General features: G+C 46.2%; 2 protein-coding genes across 5 annotated transcripts; one reads left to right on the top strand and one right to left on the bottom strand.

Moving 5' to 3' along the window:
* On the bottom strand, positions 1 to 4,381 carry LOC118227952 (histone PARylation factor 1). Of its 2 annotated transcripts, none has more exons than XM_035419051.1 (8): positions 4,242 to 4,381; positions 3,107 to 3,275; positions 2,438 to 2,618; positions 1,960 to 2,058; positions 1,290 to 1,440; positions 1,068 to 1,155; positions 508 to 680; positions 1 to 288 (listed from the first exon to the last, which is right to left on the bottom strand). In XM_035419051.1, exons 1-8 carry the CDS (start codon positions 4,281 to 4,283, stop codon positions 157 to 159), a joined length of 1,035 nt encoding a protein of 344 aa, XP_035274942.1. In that variant the 5' UTR covers positions 4,284 to 4,381; the 3' UTR covers positions 1 to 156. The 2 variants fall into 2 exon arrangements, with proteins under 2 accessions (XP_035274942.1, XP_035274940.1); XM_035419049.1 differs by having other exon boundaries at positions 3,107 to 3,299; positions 4,242 to 4,340.
* Positions 4,382 to 4,866: 485 nt separating this feature from the next.
* Positions 4,867 to 19,061, top strand: LOC118227951 (serine/threonine-protein phosphatase 2A 55 kDa regulatory subunit B gamma isoform-like). Of its 3 annotated transcripts, XM_035419047.1 has the most exons (10): positions 4,867 to 5,190; positions 6,305 to 6,378; positions 7,166 to 7,263; positions 10,492 to 10,657; positions 10,979 to 11,091; positions 11,789 to 11,966; positions 13,041 to 13,205; positions 13,396 to 13,565; positions 14,339 to 14,430; positions 15,885 to 19,061. In XM_035419047.1, the coding sequence occupies exons 2-10, from the start codon at positions 6,327 to 6,329 to the stop codon at positions 16,174 to 16,176; spliced, it is 1,326 nt and encodes a 441-aa protein (XP_035274938.1). In that variant the 5' UTR covers positions 4,867 to 5,190; positions 6,305 to 6,326; the 3' UTR covers positions 16,177 to 19,061. The 3 variants fall into 3 exon arrangements, with proteins under 3 accessions (XP_035274938.1, XP_035274939.1, XP_035274937.1); XM_035419048.1 differs by lacking the exon at positions 6,305 to 6,378 and having other exon boundaries at positions 4,868 to 5,190; positions 15,933 to 19,061; XM_035419046.1 differs by lacking the exon at positions 6,305 to 6,378 and having other exon boundaries at positions 4,868 to 5,190.
* The last annotated feature ends 750 nt before the right edge of the window (positions 19,062 to 19,811 follow it).

Here is a 19,811-nt window from a genome sequence, read left to right as displayed (position 1 = left end):
TATTAAAAATATACATTTTATTAACATTTACCTTTACAGCTTGACCCACAAGCACTAGTCAGTACCAGATGAACAGACAGAACCAGAACCATAAAGAAAAGCACAGAAACGTTGGGGGTGGGGGGGGTTGGGTTTGGGTGAGAAATAGGGAGCCCCTCAGGAGCGAAGCTGGTCCAGGGGGTCCCGACTGCGGTTGGACAGGTGCGCCTCTAGAATCTGCCCAAAAATATCCCTCTTCAGCAGACTGTAGGCCAGTGGCAGGAGCTGCTTTACCACCTTATACAAATACTGAGAGAGAGAGGGAGAGGGAAAGAGGGGGGAGAGAGGGAGAGAGAGGGGGAGGGAGAGAGAGAGAGACAGGGAGAGAGAGAGAGCAGGAGACATCCAGCGTTATGGCAGGTGCTGACTTGCACTGCATTACAGTTGGACTCAGGTTGAATACGCACACGCGCGAACACACACACACACAAGTTATGGTCGATCTCAGGTTGATAAGCACACACTCACATGAGAGCCGTAGCAGAAGAGGTCGAGGCCAAGCTCGTAGCCCATGCCGTAGTCACACTCATCGTTGGCAAATTGCACAAAGGTGATCATCTCCTGGATGGGGGCAAAGGCCTTCATTCTCTCCTCATCATTTTTGGCATCAGCGATGGCTTTGCATATCCTCTTGAGACCAGCTGGGAGAGAAGGCCAAATTAGTGACTCTGTGTGCTGTAGGGGTAGAGTAGGGGACTGTGTGTGTGGTGTAGGGGTAGAGCAGGGGAGTCAGTGTGTGGTGTAGGGGTAGAGCAGGAGAGTCAGTGCGTGGTGTAGGGGTCGAGCAGGGGACTCAGTGTGTGGTGTAGGGGTAGAGTAGGGGACTGTGTGGTGTAGGGGTAGAGCAGGGGACTGTGTGTGCATTGTAGGGGACTCGATTTGTAGTGTAGGAGTAGAGTAGAGGACTTGGTGTAGTGGTGTAGGGGTAGAGTAGGGGACTGTGTGTGGTGTAGGGGTAGAGTAGGGGACTCGATGTGTAGTGTAGGAGTAGAGTAGGGGACTTGGTATAGTGGACAATACCACCTTACCGTCAGTCTCGGGCAGCTCCCGATAGCCCACATCATTCCTGTCAACAGGAACCACGATCCCAGCACCATGGAATGTTTTAGTGACCACCTAGAACAGAATCCATCCTGAATCACTGCTACAGCACTGAGAGTAGCTACAGCTCAGAGTCAAACAGAAATGGCAGTTATAACAGCAGGATTAGTTGCTACGGCACTGTCAGTTACTAAAGCAAGGTGAGTCACCTTTCGGTCACGCTGCTTCATGGCTTTGGTCTTCTGCTCCAGTGAGTATCCCAAAGTTTCAGCAGAACTCCTGAGCTCAGTCTCCAAGGCCTGCAGTGGCCCCACCCCCTGCCTTCCTCCCGCCTCCTTCTTCTTCTTCAGCAGGAAGAGCCTTAGGGACAGGCATCCTTCATTAACTTCACCCCCTATCCCAGCAGTCATTGTCTACATTCCAAAGCACCACTGAAGGACAAAAACCAGCTGCTAAACCCACACTACGCCCCTCTCTCCCACAGCATCCCCCTCTCTCTCTCTCTCTCCCACAGCATCTCTCCCTCTCTCTCCCACAGCACCCCCCCTCTCCCACATCACCCCCCTCTCTCTCACATCACCCCCCTCTCTCTCTCTCTCTCCCACAGCATCCCTCCCTCTCTCCCACAGCACCCCCCCTCTCTCCCACAGCATCCCTCTCTCCCACAGCATCCCCCTCTCTCTCCCACAGCATCCCTCTCTCCCACAGCATCCCTCTCTCTCTCTCTCCCACAGCACCCCTCTCTCTCCCACATCACCCCCCTCTCTCCCACAGCACCCCTCCCCCACCCCCCCTCTCCCACAGCACCCCTCTCTCTCTCCTACAGGTTGTGTATCGGCAGCATAAGTGCTTTGGCCAGGTGTTCAGCTGAACACCTACAGGACAGCAGCGAAGAGGTTGTCGCCCAGCTGGGTGATGGAGCAGTTCTTCTGCGCTTCGTTTTCCCCGATGAACACAGGCAGGCTGTCAGGCGTGTCCCTGCAGGGGGGCGGGGTGGGGGCAACAGCACAAAACAAAACTTAACTTTGCTTTGAAACACTTTGTTAAAGAAAAAAATATCAATAGAAAAGAATATTCATCAGCACCCACTGTCACAAACTGATTTATAATAGCCGTGGCTGTAACAGCTGTAATACCTGTCACCTGTAAGAGCCGTTACTTGTAAAAGCCCTGTTACCTGTAGCAGCATTGTTACCTGTAGAAATCCAGTTACCTGTAGCAGCCCTGTTATCTGTAAAAGCCCAGTTACCTGTAGGAGCATTGTTACCTGTAGCAGCCCAGTTACCTGTAAAAGCCCAGTTGCCTGTAGCAGTGTTGTTACCTGTTGCAGCCAAGTTACCTGTAAAAGCCCAGTTACCTGTAGTAGCCCATGTGATGCTGAGTCTCACTGCTTCCTATAAGGACCGTCTGAAACTCTGGTGGGTCATAGAAATGCCTCCAGTGCAGGAAGTAGTTTGGATTATTGACAGATCGATGCTTCCCAGCCATGATGTCAAATGGACCAACCAGCTGCAGGCCCAACGTCTCTCTTAAAGCATCTGCATACAGAGGAAGAGGGGTCAGGGTTCAGGGGGAGGAGCACAGGGGTCAGGGTTCAGGGGGAGGTGCACAGAGGTCAGGGTTCAGGGGTAAAAGGAGGAATACTGAGTAAAAACAGAAGGTGAATTGTGTATAAAGCGCAGGTGTGCAAGTGTCGCAAGTTAAAAAAAATTGTGTTGTGAAAAGGAGGTGTGTTGTGTATAAAGAGGAGGTGTGTTGTGTATAAAGAGGAGGAGTGTTGTGTATAAAGAGGAGGCGGTGTGTTGTGTACAAAGAGGTGTGTTGTATATAAAGAGGAGGTGTGTTGTGTATAAAGAGGCGGCGTGTTGTGTATAAAGAGGAGGCGGCGTGTTGTGTATAAAGAGGTGTGTTGTATATAAAGCAGAGGAGTGTTGTATATAAATAGGAGGTGTGTTGTGTAATAAGAGGGGGTGTGTTGGGTATAAAGAGGAGTGTTGTGTATAAAGAGGAGGTGTGTGAAGCATACCACATGGGTTTTGTGAATGGCGACGCTTGCAGAAGTTCCAGAAGTGGTAGAAGTCATCAGGCATCGGCAGCTGGTACAAACTCTCCACTTCCTGCTGTAGCTCCGCCGGGACCTGCCACTCCATCCCCGGCCTGGCTTTTTTCACCTGCCCATTGGTCGTTTCTGCTTCCTGCAAAACACAACACAACAACCACTGCAGCTCGGCTGTAATTACACCCTCCACTAACAAACCAACCACTGCAGCTCAGCTGTAATTACACCCTAACGTTGTCCACCTAGCTTCTTCGAGAGAATATAACGTTAGTTGCAATGCTAGCTACCGATTCAGAACAACTATTTAATACAGTCATGACTTAGCTTGCTAACCAGTATGCAATGCTCAGCTAACGTTAGCTCTCGTGTCAACTGGCACAGAGTAGGCATCTAGCTAGCTAGCTAATATTACCTTGCTCGCCATCCTTGACAATCAAGCAGAGGGTCATGCACCTGGTCAACTAGATAAGTTATCTACGCAGCTAACATTGGCTAGACTGTTATCCAGTTAGTTAGCATATGTCACACAACCATATCTGCGCGCGAAGAGCAGTTCGTTTCCCAATTAAACACTTGAACTATGCCATCAGCTGCCTGGCGGTAACATTACTGGCTGACGAACCAAGTGATAAACAGAAAGGAGCTATAGTTAACGTAGTCGGCTAGTTATTTCACCAATGCCGGTAACGTGAACAAATGGATTCGATGTTTAGTGCTAGGCAATGCATGCTAGCTGACTACCCAACGAGCGAAACTGAACTCACCTGGCTAGCTAGCAACTGAACGTGTGGAAACGACTGCAAAATTTCAGCGAGCGGCATTAATTTCTAAATAAAACAACAAAAGCACGTCTCCTAACGTTAAGCAGCTAGCCAGCCGTAAATAGCAAGCCATGTAGCAAAAGAGATGTTAGACTAATCAATATATTGTACTTTAGACTAGCTTGCTTAGAGCTACATTAGTTATCGATATCTACAGTTGAATTTATCATATTAATAGGATAATACTGCCACTACATGCATCACTATAATTTAGTGGCTAGTGACTATAATTATGGCTAGCGTTCGTGGTTCATTTTTCCTTCAGCTGGCTAGACAAATACCTGTAATGCAGATTTTGCTCTTCGTTTCCCGCGCCCTGCCATCTTTTCTCGTTCGTTTTCTCTAAGGTAAAGAACAACAGCCCACAGAGCTGAAACGTTACCGCCCACTTTTCAGCGGCCCTGGTTCCGGAAGTGTATTTCCCATTCATTTTCTCTATAGGCATTTCAGAAAAACGCTATATAATAATATTGTCTTGAACCGAACCATCCAGCTACGAGATGAATCGTGACATTTAAAAAATGATTCAGAGCGTAAAAAATCTTTGGAAAACGAAAATTTTTTATAGGGTGTACTTAACGTTTTTAAGAGAGAATAAACTACAAATCCCATATAGCAGTGCGAGTGATATAATCGTATCTCTCTCTCCTCACTTTCAATCGGTTTCAACCACATTTTGGTTAATTACATTTGTCTTTAGTTATTTATTGTACTTAACGTTATAGCGTTTTATATTATATCGTTCTATACTATAGTTCCTGACCTTTTTATCCTTACCTATTGCAACTGGCTTCAGTGAGCTGCGCTGTGATTGGCTGAGCTGGTCTCTGCACTAAAACTGCCTTCAGTGAACTGCGCTGTGATTGGCTGAGCTGAGTAGAGCCTCTCTCTCCCTCCTCCCCCCTCTCTTTCTGAGCCCTGCTTCCTTTTCTCCTGCTGTTCTGCATCACCACGGCAACACTCTCTCCGCAGCAGTCTGTCTCCACCCTCCTGTCTCTCTCTCTCCCTCTCTCTCTCTCACTGCGTCAGGCTGCAGCAGGATCCCGGCCTCCCCTGTGCTGTTTTCTCCAGGCCCACAATGACGAGCGGTGGGTCAGATCACTAGATGCAGCAGGATGGGCCCCTCCTCCCACCGATGGGCGCGCTCCCTCACCCTACTGCTGTAAATGGGCGAGGACACTGACACCCAAAACATCAACCACAGCTTCCTGCGAGACTATGTTACAGAAGGTAGGCCAGCACCTTCCTGCATCCCTCCATCCCTCTCTCTCCTTCTCTCCACTTTCTACCTGAGCGCTGACTCTGTCTCTGCTCTGTAACATGCAGGCTAGGCCTTCCAATCCTGGCCTCCTTTTGAGGAATGCTAATGATTTAATTTACTAATAATATAGATTGGTGATGATGTCATTAAGGCTGCCAGTGATGCCACGCTTGTCTTGTTTGTTGATAGCAGTGTAAGTAGCCTGTCCTATCTGTAACTGTGGCTGAGGGGAAAATGTGTGCTGCCTGATCTCTGAGTTAGGAGCTGCTCTCTGCAATACAGTATATCCTCATCAGACATTATGAGCTGCCCTCTCTACAATACAGTATAGCCTCATCAGACATTATGAGCTGCCCTCTCTACAATACAGTATAGCCTCATCAGACATTATGAGCTGCTCTCTCTACAATACAGTATATCCTCATCAGACATTATGAGTTACTCACTCTACAGTACAGTATAGCCTCATCAGACATTATGAGCTACTCACTCCACAATACAGTATAGCCTCATCAGACATTATGAGTTACTTTCTGTACAATACAGTATATTCCCATCAGACATTATGAGCTGCTCTCTATACAATATATCCTCATCAAATGACCTACTCTCTCTACAATACAATATTTCCTGATCAGATGTTAAGGGCTGCTCTCTCTACTGTACAGTATATACTCATCAGACATTAAGAGCTGCTCTCTCTGCTGTACAGTATATCTTCATCAGACATTAAGAGCTGCTTTATATGTAATATAACCTGATCATATATTTAGAGCTGCTGTAACAGCTGTATGCCCGGATCAGACATCATGAAATATATAAAAGAGAGTTCACTTTCTGTGATTTTTTATGTCAGTTTTAGGGTATGTTTATGATTGGCCCAGACAGGTTTTGTGGGTAATTAATGATATTTTAGATTCTTATAGGAGTTTCGGATGGCACCAATAGGTTTTTAGTCTAAAGCAAAAACACACTTTAAATAACTCCAGAGTAGCCTGTACAGTGATATTATTCCTCCAGACTTTGTCCATGTAGATATTACCCTATTATTCTTCAAAAAATTGCATTCCGTCTTATTTTCAGGAGGATCTGTTTCCTGAGGCACATGCCGCCTGAGACTACTGCACTCAAGGAAAGCAGTACTGGCACAGATTACTGTAAAAACACACCTCTGTTTCTAATTGTGACTAAATGCTATGAAACTAATCTGTTCATATATGCATCCTCAGGAAACACAACAATGCTCTAGAAGGTGCTTTGGAGCTACTTGTAGTTTCTTTTTTTTTATACTACATTCAATGTTCTGCTGCATTTGCACAAACTGCAAAATGCCCCCATGCCAGCAGTACTTATAAGTTTTGTATATGAGAGAATGTATGTAGCAGTGCTTATAACTCTCCTAGTGGGTTGAGTAGGAGCAGCATGGGGAGCAAGTTAGGTGCAGGTGAGCAGGGCTGTTCCTACTCACACCTGCTCCAAGCCTCTTAAGAAGGTAAAGCATGTGCTGGAACAGTCAGTAAATATCGAATCTCTATTGGAATCATCAGAGGATGGGGAGAAAATGGAGGCCGAGGATGAGGTAGCGTCCTATAATGCACCGGGGCAGCAGGTAGAATGACCGGTTGGCAAAGAGGGGTTCACCTGAGCCAGGAGAACCCCTCTTTGCCAACCGGTCATTCTACCTGCTGCCCCGGTGCATTATAGGACGCTACCTCATCCTCGGCCTCCATTTTCTCCCCATCCTCTGATTCACCTAATTCACCTTTGTGTGAATTACTGGAACAGTATGAAATCTGCATTTATATAATTAATTAATTTCTCTCTCTCCTTTCTCCCTTTCCTGTCCCCCCTTACAATCTCTCCCTCTGTCTCTCTTTCTTTCTTCCTCTTTCTTTCTCTCTTCTGCCCTCTATCTCTTTCTCTTTTCCTCTTATTTCCCCCCAGCTGATGTTATTTCCACAGCAGAGTTCAACCAGACGGGGGACCTGCTGGCTACAGGTGACAAGGGGGGGCGTGTGGTCATCTTTCAGAGAGAGCCAGAGGTGAGTCAGCTCTGTAACACTGGGCTGTGTGTATTATACTCACAGAGTCAAGTCTGTAGCACTGGGCTGTGTGTCATACTCACAGAGTCAGGTCTGTAGCACTGGGCTGTGTGTCATACTCACAGAGTCAGCTCTGTAACACTGGGCTGTGTGTATTATACTCACAGAGTCAGCTCTGTAACACTGGGCTGTGTGTATTATACTAACAGAGTCAGCAGTGTAACACTGGGCTGTGTGTAGTGTACTCACAGAGTCAGCAGTGTAACACTGGGCTGTGTGTATTATACTAACAGAGTCAGCACTGTAACACTGGGTTGTGTGTATTATACTCACAGAGTCAGCTCTGTAACACTGGGCTGTGTGTATTATACTCACAGAGTCAGCGCTGTAACACTGGGCTGTGTGTAGTGTACTCACAGAGTCAGCACTGTAACACTGGGCTGTGTGTATTATGCTAACAGAGTCAGCACTGTAACACTGGGTTGTGTGTATTATACTCACAGAGTCAGCACTGTAACACTGGGCTGTGTGTATTATGCTAACAGAGTCAGCACTGTAACACTGGGTTGTGTGTATTATACTCACAGAGTCAGCACTGTAACACTGGGCTGTGTGTATTATACTAACAGAGTCAGTACTGTAACACTGGGCTGTGTGTATTATACTCACAGAGTCAGCAGTGTAACACTGGGCTGTGTGTCATACTCACAGAGTCAGCACTGTAACACTGGGCTGTGTGTATTATACTAACAGAGTCAGCACTGTAACACTGGGCTGTGTGTATTATACTCACAGAGTCAGCTCTGTAACACTGGGCTGTGTGTATTATACTAACAGAGTCAGCTCTGTAACACTGGGCTGTGTGTAGTGTACTCACAGAGTCAGCTCTGTAACACTGGGCTGTGTGTATTATACTAACAGAGTCAGCACTGTAACACTGGGCTGTGTGTATTATGCTAACAGAGTCAGCACTGTAACACTGGGTTGTGTGTAGTGTACTCACAGAGTCAGCAGTGTAACACTGGGCTGTGTGTCATACTCACAGAGTCAGCTCTGTAACACTGGGCTGTGTGTATTATGCTAACAGAGTCAGCTCTGTAACACTGGGCTGTGTGTAGTGTACTCACAGAGTCAGCTCTGTAACACTGGGCTGTGTGTATTATACTAACAGAGTCAGCACTGTAACACTGGGTTGTGTGTAGTGTACTCACAGAGTCAGCACTGTAACACTGGGCTGTGTGTAGTGTACTCACAGAGTCAGCACTGTAACACTGGGCTGTGTGTAGTGTACTCACAGAGTCAGCTCTGTAACACTGGGCTGTGTGTATTATGCTAACAGAGTCAGCACTGTAACACTGGGCTGTGTGTATTATACTCACAGAGTCAGCTCTGTAACACTGGGCTGTGTGTATTATACTAACAGAGTCAGCACTGTAACACTGGGCTGTGTGTATTATACTAACAGAGTCAGCACTGTAACACTGGGCTGTGTGTATTATGCTAACAGAGTCAGCACTGTAACACTGGGTTGTGTGTAGTGTACTCACAGAGTCAGCAGTGTAACACTGGGCTGTGTGTCATACTCACAGAGTCAGCTCTGTAACACTGGGCTGTGTGTATTATGCTAACAGAGTCAGCTCTGTAACACTGGGCTGTGTGTAGTGTACTCACAGAGTCAGCTCTGTAACACTGGGCTGTGTGTATTATACTAACAGAGTCAGCACTGTAACACTGGGCTGTGTGTAGTGTACTCACATAGTCAGCACTGTAACACTGGGCTGTGTGTAGTGTACTCACAGAGTCAGCTCTGTAACACTGGGCTGTGTGTATTATGCTAACAGAGTCAGCACTGTAACACTGGGCTGTGTGTATTATACTCACAGAGTCAGCTCTGTAACACTGGGCTGTGTGTAGTGTACTCACAGAGTCAGCTCTGTAACACTGGGCTGTGTGTAGTGTACTCACAGAGTCAGCTCTGTAACACTGGGCTGTGTGTATTATACTCACAGAGTCAGCTCTGTAACACTGGGCTGTGTGTATTATACTAACAGAGCCAGCAGTGTAACACTGGGCTGTGTGTAGTGTACTCACAGAGTCAGCTCTGTAACACTGGGCTGTGTGTATTATGCTAACAGAGTCAGCACTGTAACACTGGGCTGTGTGTATTATGCTAACAGAGTCAGCTCTGTAACACTGGGCTGTGTGTATTATACTCACAGAGTCAGCTCTGTAACACTGGGCTGTGTGTAGTGTACTCACAGAGTCAGCTCTGTAACACTGGGCTGTGTGTATTATACTAACAGAGTCAGCACTGTAACACTGGGCTGTGTGTATTATACTCACAGAGTCAGCACTGTCACACTGGGTTGTGTGTATTATGCTAACAGAGTCAGCTCTGTAACACTGGGCTGTGTGTATTATACTCACAGAGTCAGCTCTGTAACACTGGGCTGTGTGTATTATACTAACAGAGTCAGCAGTGTAACACTGGGCTGTGTGTAGTGTACTCACAGAGTCAGCTCTGTAACACTGGGCTGTGTGTATTATACTAACAGAGTCAGCAGTGTAACACTGGGCTGTGTGTAGTGTACTCACAGAGTCAGCTCTGTAACACTGGGCTGTGTGTATTATACTAACAGAGTCAGCACTGTAACACTGGACTGTGTGTATTATGCTAACAGAGTCAGCACTGTAACACTGGGTTGTGTGTAGTGTACTCACAGAGTCAGCACTGTAACACTGGGCTGTGTGTATTATACTCACAGAGTCAGCTCTGTAACACTGGGCTGTGTGTAGTGTACTCACAGAGTCAGCTCTGTAACACTGGGCTGTGTGTATTATGCTAACAGAGTCAGCACTGTAACACTGGGCTGTGTGTAGTGTACTCACAGAGTCAGCACTGTAACACTGGGTTGTGTGTATTATGCTAACAGAGTCAGCTCTGTAACACTGGGCTGTGTGTATTATACTAACAGAGTCAGCACTGTAACACCGGGCTGTGTGTATTATACTAACAGAGTCAGCACTGTAACATTGGGCTGTGTGTATTATACTAACAGAGTCAGCAGTGTAACACTGGGCTGTGTGTAGTGTACTCAAATGTTTATTATGCTACAATTTTCAAACAATATTCCCTTTTTACATGTGTGTCTTTGAGTGGGTGTGCATTTGTAGGTGCATGCCAGTGTGTGTATACACCAAGTAAAAGCTTGTTTTCTGGCTGTGTAGAGTAAGGCAGAGTCATGCTGTCAGGGTGAGTACAATGTGTACAGCACCTTCCAGAGCCATGAGCCTGACTTTGACTATCTGAAGAGCCTGGAGATCGAGGAAAAGATCAACAAGATCCGATGGGTTCCACAGAACAACGCTGCTCGCTTCCTCCTCTCCACTAATGGTGAGAGACCCACAGGGAGAGCATTTGCCATAACACCCTATGACCTAACTGTGTGTGTGCGTGTGTGTGTGAGTGAGTGTGTGAATGTGTGTGAGCGTGTGTTTGTGTGTTTGAATGAGTGTGTGTGTGTGTGTGTATGAGAGAGAGAGTGTGTGTATATGAGTGTGTGTGTGTTTGTGTGTGTGTGTGAGTGTGTGTGTGTGTGTGTGTTTGTGAGTGTGTGTCTGTGTGTGTGTGTGAGAGAGAGAGTGTGTGAATGTGTGTGTGTGTGTGTGTGAGAGAGAGAGAGAGTGTGTGCATAACTCTGCTGTGCTCCTGTAGATAAAACCATAAAGTTGTGGAAAGTGAGTGAGAGAGATAAGAGGCCAGAGGGTTACAACCTGAAGGATGAGGAGGGAAGAGTGAAGGACCCATCTACAGTCACCACCCTACAGGTAAACACACCTGCACACCCCCCCCCCCCGACACACACACACACACACTCACCTACACACACACACACACACACACTCACACTCACACACACACACACACACACACACACACACCCGCACACACACACTCACACTCACACTCTCACACACACACACACACACACACACGCACACACACACACACACACACACACATTCACACACACACACACACACACACACACACACACTCACACACATCCGCACACACACACACACACACACACACCCGCACACACACACTCACACTCACACTCTCACACACACACACACACACACACTCACACACACACACACACACACACACACACTCACACTCACACTCACACACACACACACACACACACACACACACACCTACACACACACACACATACACACTCACACACACACACACAGAACACATTCACACACACACACACACACACTCACACTCACACACACACGCACACACACACACAGCCTTTTTCTGTCATGGTACCTGTCCATTTCCAAGGGAAACAGGTAGGTACAGAAAGGTATGAGTACATACAGACGGGCGAAGACAGGTGTGAGCAGGTACATACAGGCAGAGGTAACAGCCGGTACAGACAGTTGTCAGCAGGTACTGATAAGTATATAATTCAGGTTAGATTTGTTCTGTTTGCTCTCCAAACAGGTCCCAGTTCTGAAGCCCACAGACCTGATGGTGGAGGTGAGCCCAAGGCGGGTGTTTGCAAATGGCCACACCTACCACGTCAACTCCATCTCCGTCAACAGCGACTGTGAGACCTACCTGTCTGCTGATGACCTGCGCATCAATCTGTGGCACCTGGGAATCACTGACCGCAGCTTCAGTACTCTTTATATACCTTTAAACACATTACTACCTACCTACCTTCAAACGCAGACTAAAGACTCATCTCTTCAGGCTGCACCTCTCCCCACCCCTCCCTAGCCTATAGTTTAGCTCAATGTACCTAGTTAGGCTAATACGATTACGTTAGTTTTTATTTGGCAGGATTGTTTTTGTCTGATTAGGCAAATGTGATTCCAGTGCTAGTTTGTACTTGGTAGGATTGTTGTTTGCTGAACAGGTTACTCTACAGGGTTGGAGTCCTGATCTGTGTGGTCACTTCTGGCACTACGATCTTTACTTCACTCTAGTGTGTTTCTTTTGCACCTCTGCACCTTGAACTAATGCACTTGTTGTACGTCGCTCTGGATAAGAGCGTCTGCTAAATGCCTGTAATGTAATGTAATGTAATTACAATTCCAACATCTGTCACCTTTACACTCTTAACATTATAATATACCTACACCTGCCTCTACTCTCTTAACGTCATAATATACCTACACCTGCCTCTACTCTCTTAACATCATAATATACCTACACCTACCTTTACTCTCTTAACATCATACTATACCTACACCTGCCTCTACTCTCTTAACATCATAATACACCTACACCCGCCTCTACTCTCTTAATATCATAGTATACCTACACCTTGCTTTACTCTCTTAACATCATAATACACCTACAGCTGCCTCTACTCTCTTAACATAATATACCTACACCTGCCTCTACTCTCTTAACATAATATACCTACACCTGTCTCTACTCTTTTAACATCATAATATACCTACACCTGCCTCTACTCTCTTAACATCATAATATACCTACACCTGTCTCTACTCTCTTAATATCATAATATACCTACACCTGCCTTTACTCTCTTAACATCAAAACATATCTACCCCTGTAACTTCTGGTCTTACACATCATATTATACCTACACCTGGCACCTCTACTGATCTGTGTAGTGGTGGTTTATTGTGTTGTTTTTGCTGGTATTGTTGCTGTGTGTATTTTGTTGTTTTTTTTGTGTGCGTTGTATTGTCTTCATTCTCCTTGACCCTGCACTCCTGAGATATTGTGGATATTAAGCCAGCAAACATGGAGGATCTGACTGAGGTGATCACAGCGGCGGAGTTCCACCCACAGCACTGCAATCTGTTCATATATGGCAGCAGCAAGGGCATTGTCCGGCTCTGTGACATGAGGGCTTCTGCTCTGTGTGACCAGCACACCAAACGTGAGTACTAATGCCTCTACTGCCCTTCTGCTGCCCTCAAATGCATCTGCTATGCTCTACTGTCCCTCTACCGCCCGCTACTGCTACAGCAGCAGCATAGCTGCCCCTAGTGGTGGCGGGGGGGGGGGGGGTGAAGTGTGTGTATTTAGCCATGGCCTTGTGGTAGAGGGTAAATTGCTGCTCCCCGTAGTCTTCGAAGGCCCAGAAGACCCTGAGAATCGCTCGTTCTTCTCGGAGATCATCTCCTCCATCTCAGATGCGCACTTCAGCCACAGTGGCCGCTACCTGCTCACCCGTGACTACCTGACTGTCAAGGTGTGGGACATCAACATGGAGAGGGGCCCCATCGAGACCTACCAGGTACACCTCCACACCAGGCCATGAGTCTAACCACCAACTCCAGCAGAGCTCAGTGCCATCTGTATGGCACAGTTATTGAACCAAGAAAGGGGGAATGGGGATATCTGCACTGAGCCCAGAGCTTCTGACACCATTCAGCCCAGAGCTACAGACACCATTCACCGCAGAGCTACAGACACCATTCAGCCCAGAGCTACAGACACCATTCAGCCCAGAACTACAGACACCATTCAACCCATAGCTACAGACACCATTCACCCCAGAGCTACAGACACTATTCAGCCCAGAGCTACAGACGCCATTCAACCCATAGCTACAGACACCATTCACCTCAGAGCTACAGACACCATTCAGCCCATAGCTACAGACACCATTCAGCACAGAACTACAGACACCATTCAACCCAGAGCTACAGACACCATTCAACCCAGAGAAACTGACACCACTCACCCCAGAGCTACAGACACCATTCACCCCAGAGCTACTAATAAATGGGTTGGTGAATTATCCAAAAGACACACTCAGGACTGTGTTTGGAACATTTTAATGTCCTTATAGCCCTCTCTACAGAGAAATGAGGACAATGATAGAATCATAATTAAATCCTCAGGTGAGTGGTAATAAATGTGTCATATGCTAATGTAAAAATGCTGATCTGTAGGCTAATATAACATGATGACATCAATTTTAACATGTTGACATCATTAACATTTTAGTGTCACAATTAGTATGTTTGAAACTGACATTGAGGTGTTTTAATTTATCACTGGCAGGTTCATGAATATCTGAGAAGCAAGCTGTGCTCCCTCTATGAGAACGACTGCATCTTTGATAAGTTTGAATGTGCCTGGAACAGCACAGACAGGTCAGTGGCCTCAGAACCCCCCCCCCCATATCTCATATTCTCTGGGAAAACCCCTCTAATATCCTAGTATTATCAGGGATAACCCCTTCCATGTCCCAGTATTCTCTCAGAAAGCCCCTCCCATATCCCAGTATCCTCTGGGAAAACCCCTCCCATATCCCAGTATTCTCAGGGAAAACCCCTCCCATATCCCAGTATTCTCAGGGTAAATCCCTCCCATATCCCAGTATTCTCAGGGAAAACCCCTCCCATATTCCAGTATTCTCAGGGAAAACCCCTCCCATATCCCAGTATTCTCAGGGTAAATCCCTCCCATATCCCAGTATTCTCAGGGAAAACCCCTCCCGTATCCCAGTATTCTCAGGGTAAAACCCTGCTATATCCCAGTATTCTCAAACCCCTCCCATATGCTAAATCAAAACTATAACTCAAAATAGTTTTTCTCCATAATTCATGAACTTAAATTAAATGATTTGGCTCCAACAGGGACTGAATAAAAAAAGCAGAAAGCTTAAAAAATATGGTAGTATTTTCATATCCTTTCAAAGGCTGATCCGGTTTGATGGCAGAGACACTTCACATGTACTCTCTTCTCTGCAGTTTACTTCCCTACCCTGCTACCCTTACTGTACCCTACCCCTGTCCTCTCTTTCTCTCACTCAGCAGTTTACTTCCCTACCCTGTTACCCTTACCGTACCCTACCCCTGTCCTCTCTTTCTCTCACTCTACAGTTTGCTTCCCTACCCTGTTACCCTTACCGTACCCTACCCCTGTCCTCTCTTTCTCTCACTCTACAGTTTGCTTCCCTACCCTGTTACCCTTACCGTACCCTACCCCTGTCCTCTCTTTCTCTCACTCAGCAGTTTACTTCCCTACCCTGTTACCCTGTTACCCTTACCGTACCCTACCCCTGTCCTCTCTTTCTCTCACTCAGCAGTTTACTTCCCTACCCTGTTACCCTTACCGTACCCTACCCCTGTCTTCTCTTTCTCTCGCTCTGCAGTTTACTTCCCTACCCTGTTACCCTTACTGTACCCTACCCCTGTCCTCTCTTTCTCTCACTCAGCAGTTTACTTCCCTACCCTGTTACCCTTACCGTACCCTACCCCTGTCTTCTCTTTCTCTCGCTCTGCAGTTTACTTCCCTACCCTGTTACCCTTACCGTACCCTACCCCTGTCCTCTCTCTCGCTCAGCAGTTTACTTCCCTACCCTGTTACCCTTACCGTACCCTACCCCTGTCTTCTCTTTCTCTCGCTCTGCAGTTTACTTCCCTACCCTGTTACCCTTACCGTACCCTACCCCTGTCCTCTCTCTCGCTCAGCAGTTTACTTCCCTACCCTGTTACCCTTACCGTACCCTACCCCTGTCCTCTCTCTCGCTCAGCAGTTTACTTCCCTACCCTGTTACCCTTACCGTACCCTACCCCTGTCCTCTCTTTCTCTCGCTCTACAGCGTGATCATGACGGGGGCGTACAACAACTTCTTCCGGATGTTCGACAGGGAGACGGGGCGGGACGTGACCCTGGAGGCGGCGCAGGACAGCGGGAAGACGCGGGCCGTGCTGAAGACCCGCCGCGTGCGCTCGGGCGGGAAACGCCGCAGAGACCATGTGACTGTGGACAGCCTGGATTTCACCAGGAAAATCCTGCACATGGCCTGGCACCCCACAGAGAACATCATCGCCATCGCCGCCACCAACAACCTCTACATCTTCCAGGATAAGGTCACCTCCGAAACGCTGTGACCTTCAGCCATTGCCACAGCCCCACCCCTTTCTACACAGCCACTCCCACAGCCCCACCCCTTTCTACACAGCCACTCTCACAGCCCCACCCCTTTATACACAGCCACTCCCACAGCCACACCCCTTTCTACACAGCCACTCCCACAGCACCACCCCTTTCTACATAGCCACTCCCACAGCCGCACTCGTTTCTACACAGCCACTCCCACAGCACCACCCATTTATACACAGCCACTCCCACACCTCCACCCCTTTCTACAGAGCCACTCCCACAGCCCCAACCATTTTTACACAGCCATTACCACAGCCCCACCCCACCTTACATGGCCACTCCCACAGCTCCACCCATTTCTACACAGCCATTGCCACAGCCCTACCCCACCTTACATAGCCACTCCCACAGCCCCACCCATTTCTACACAGTCTTTCCCACAGCCCCACCCCTTTCTACACAGCCACTCCCACAGCCCCACCCCTTTCTACACAGCCACTCCCACAGCCCCACCCCTTTCTACACAGCCACTCCCACAGCCCCACCCCTTTCTACACAGCCACTCCCAGTCTCACCTCTCCCTACTCAAGCACTTACAGCCTCCCACCTTCCTCCCGTTTCTTTGCTCCTTTGCATTCTTCTCATCTCTTCTCCCTCCCTCCTCTTTCCCCTCTACAGGACATGGGTTCATGATTCACAGGATGATGTAATAGATTTGATCCTCCACAGATTCAGATGTGATGTCATAGATATTATCCACTATAGACTCAGATATGATTAGGACCACCAGTTTGTCTCCACCATCTGACTTGCAGGGTTATCCTCCAGGGGTCCCCATAGGCACTCCAAAGGCACAGTCAAGTAACTAATAAACCGGACGTGTTTATAAAAACAATTAGTTGACCTAATATGGGGAGAGTTAGAAGAAGGAAAGTGAACAAGGATAGAAGTTAAAGTGTGATGTCTTTGAGCGAACAAGTAAAACAGTATCTTCCTGGTACACTGCATACCGATGAATCAAATTTATTTTGCACAACTTGCAATTTAACAACAAATTATGCAAAGAAGAAAGCAATAGATCAACTTTTAAGAACTAAGAAACATCACCAAGGTCTGAGATGGACTCTGAGGGGAAGCTGCAGACAGTAGATTTGTTTTATTTGTTCTTCAGGGAAAATCCATCACAACTAATGTGAAAGTTTTCCTTGCTGTTACAGTGTGCCTACGTGACTTGCATTACTCTCCAGTTGTGCATACAGTGAGGTGCGCCCCACTGTAGCGTCAAGACGCTTATTGGATTATAACATTGATTTTTAAAATATAACTGCATTTTGTGTGACATTGTGAGTTATATGTTAAAAGCATATAAAGACATCCTTAAAAGCTTGTTGCCAAATTGAGCGCATTAATGTGCAGTGCCCCCATTGTAGCACTAGCAAGCAGCATTTGGTCAGATAATTTCCCTAAAGTTCACAAACCTGTAGGCACTGTTTTGCTTTTGATCCTAAGGAAGCACGTCAACCCTCCTACTACACCGCATTCTTGGTGAAAACTGGACAACTACAAATTATTTCCTCAAGAAAACAGCACTGCAGTGTCACTGGGTGAATTGTGGGATACAGCTGAATAAATATTTCCAAACCTTTCTTCAAAGGCAAACGGTACTTGGCCATGGTAACAAACCAACAAACTCTGTTTTCATTTGAACTTCATACATGACGTTCACCACTTTTATTTCATTGATCCTTTTTGTTTTAATAGTTAAAAAATATTTTTATTAATTTCCCACCACTTCTAAAAAAACTTATCATGCTCCTGTACAACGCTTAAAAATGCTGCTGCGTGTCCATAGTAGCAAAACTGGGCTTAACTGAGTTGCTTGTAAACATCGCCATCAGGCATCGCCTGTGCTGAATTACTGAATCATCTTAGATGGCTGAGGTGGTGCAGATGGGATAACTGGTGAGAACTGGCTTGAAACAGAGGTGACCTCTAACTGCCCGAGGACTGGAGGACCATGCAAGGGAATGAGGGGAAGCAACCTGGTGGCCCTAACAATGATGTAATAGTATATTCTACTGTTCTTTTCTCTACCACTGGGTGGCAGCACTGACACAACGCATGCACATTTCGGGACTGTATGGTGGGAAAATGTCTCAGTTTGTTTTCAACCATAAATTAACTTTTCTGTAAAATGGCTGGACCTCAGTCTGTGCTCATCTCATCATTATACTTCATGTTTGTTGTTGGCTGTTGTCCATGTGCCTGTATACAGTTATTAAGCCAGAAGTGAAACAAATATTATAATATAAATATCAGTAATGTAATATAACATTATTAGCATAATGAGGAAAAATGTAATCCAAATTCTTAAAAGGTAATCATGAATATATTTTCAAGGCTTTTGAAATATAATATTTCTTTAAGAGGAGAAGTTCAAAAGCAAAGTGGAGTGTGCATGAACATCCTGCTAACACTATGTCTTCAGTGTCTGTGGCAGTCGAACACTGTCCTTGTGATCACAAGCTCTGTGCCTCATAAACTAAAAAATATATTGGTAAAAAGATTTTTTTTTAAATTAGATTCAGAGTTGGTAACCAATGAGAGAGAGAAATAGTGTTTAAGTGGACAGAGCTTGGGGATTACAGGGAGCAGCAGAACCAAGTGTGGATCAGTGCATTAGGCTCAGGCTAACAGTCATTTCTGCAGGTCATCTGTTTATCTTTGAGTCTTTTTTTCACATCTACACATTCTCCTCTTCCTCCTTTTCACACATCCATCCATTTCTCTATCTGTTCATTTGTTCAGTTGTTTATGCCAAACCAGTGATTATAAATATGTTAATATAAACATGTTAATATGAGCTTTCAAGTAAAGATTAAAGCAAAACCTTTCCTTGCCTTTGTGCTTTCTGACCCCCAGGTGCTCCATGAACACTGTCTTGCACAAGGCTCCAAAGACTGGGTACCCTAGGGTACCCTAACCCTAAGCTGCTTTGGAGTTCGGTGCATTTTCATGTTTAAAACCACAAACCCCCTGATGCCCCAATACCAACTACTGTAAACCTGGCAGGTTGTCAGAAACATCAGTAAATGTCTAAAATATCTGTCATTCCACATCTGGGCCAATCAAAAACATACACTAAAACTGAAATAATATTTAAAAAATAATATTAAAAAACACAGAAAATGAACTATCCCTTCAGGCCACAGAATGGCTGTGCACTCATACTCACACCCCGGGCTATCTGGCATAACTCCTTCAGACAGAGGTTATTTTTCAAGTGACTAAATTATTGACAGACTGGTGAAATCAGTGGATAGGTAACTGCTGAAAGGCTGGACAAGACAACGAGAAGGAGCCAAACCTGCACTGTGTTGCCCTCCGAGTGATCAAGATCCTCACTTAAGCTGTTATATTACACATAAAGAACCAGAGGACTGCCACGACAGGTGCATTTGGTATTGGTCATTTGGAGATCATTTGGAGTGAATAACATGGTATCCAATTAACAGCACAGCCTTTTAGTGGGCAGCCAATCAAAACTGAACATAAATAGAATATCCAAACAGAACAGACACAACATATCTGACCTCCAGTTTTTGTTTATAAATCGCATACTTTACATCAAAAGTAAATTTTT

This window comes from Anguilla anguilla, chromosome 5 (assembly GCF_013347855.1).
Source record: "Anguilla anguilla isolate fAngAng1 chromosome 5, fAngAng1.pri, whole genome shotgun sequence".
In the NCBI taxonomy this organism is placed as follows: domain Eukaryota; kingdom Metazoa; phylum Chordata; class Actinopteri; order Anguilliformes; family Anguillidae; genus Anguilla; species Anguilla anguilla.
The sequence above is the reverse complement of the archived record's forward strand: the minus strand, read 5'-3'. Positions and strand labels throughout refer to the sequence as shown.

Excerpts from the sequence above, each read along its gene's own strand:
- LOC118227951 (XM_035419046.1), top strand. The coding sequence starts at position 5,127 with ATGGGCGAGGACACTGACACCCAAAACATCAACCACAGCTTCCTGCGA. Across the intron at positions 13,566-14,338 it reads GCCCCATCGAGACCTACCAG|GTTCATGAATATCTGAGAAG; the intron begins GTACACCTCCAC and ends TATCACTGGCAG. Across the intron at positions 14,431-15,884 it reads GCCTGGAACAGCACAGACAG|CGTGATCATGACGGGGGCGT; the intron begins GTCAGTGGCCTC and ends CTCGCTCTACAG.
- LOC118227952 (XM_035419049.1), bottom strand. The coding sequence starts at position 4,283 with ATGGCAGGGCGCGGGAAACGAAGAGCAAAATCTGCATTACAG. Across the intron at positions 1,441-1,959 it reads AACCTCTTCGCTGCTGTCCT|GCTCTTCCTGCTGAAGAAGA; the intron begins GTAGGTGTTCAG and ends CCTGTCCCTAAG. Across the intron at positions 1,156-1,289 it reads TGAAGCAGCGTGACCGAAAG|GTGGTCACTAAAACATTCCA; the intron begins GTGACTCACCTT and ends ATTCTGTTCTAG.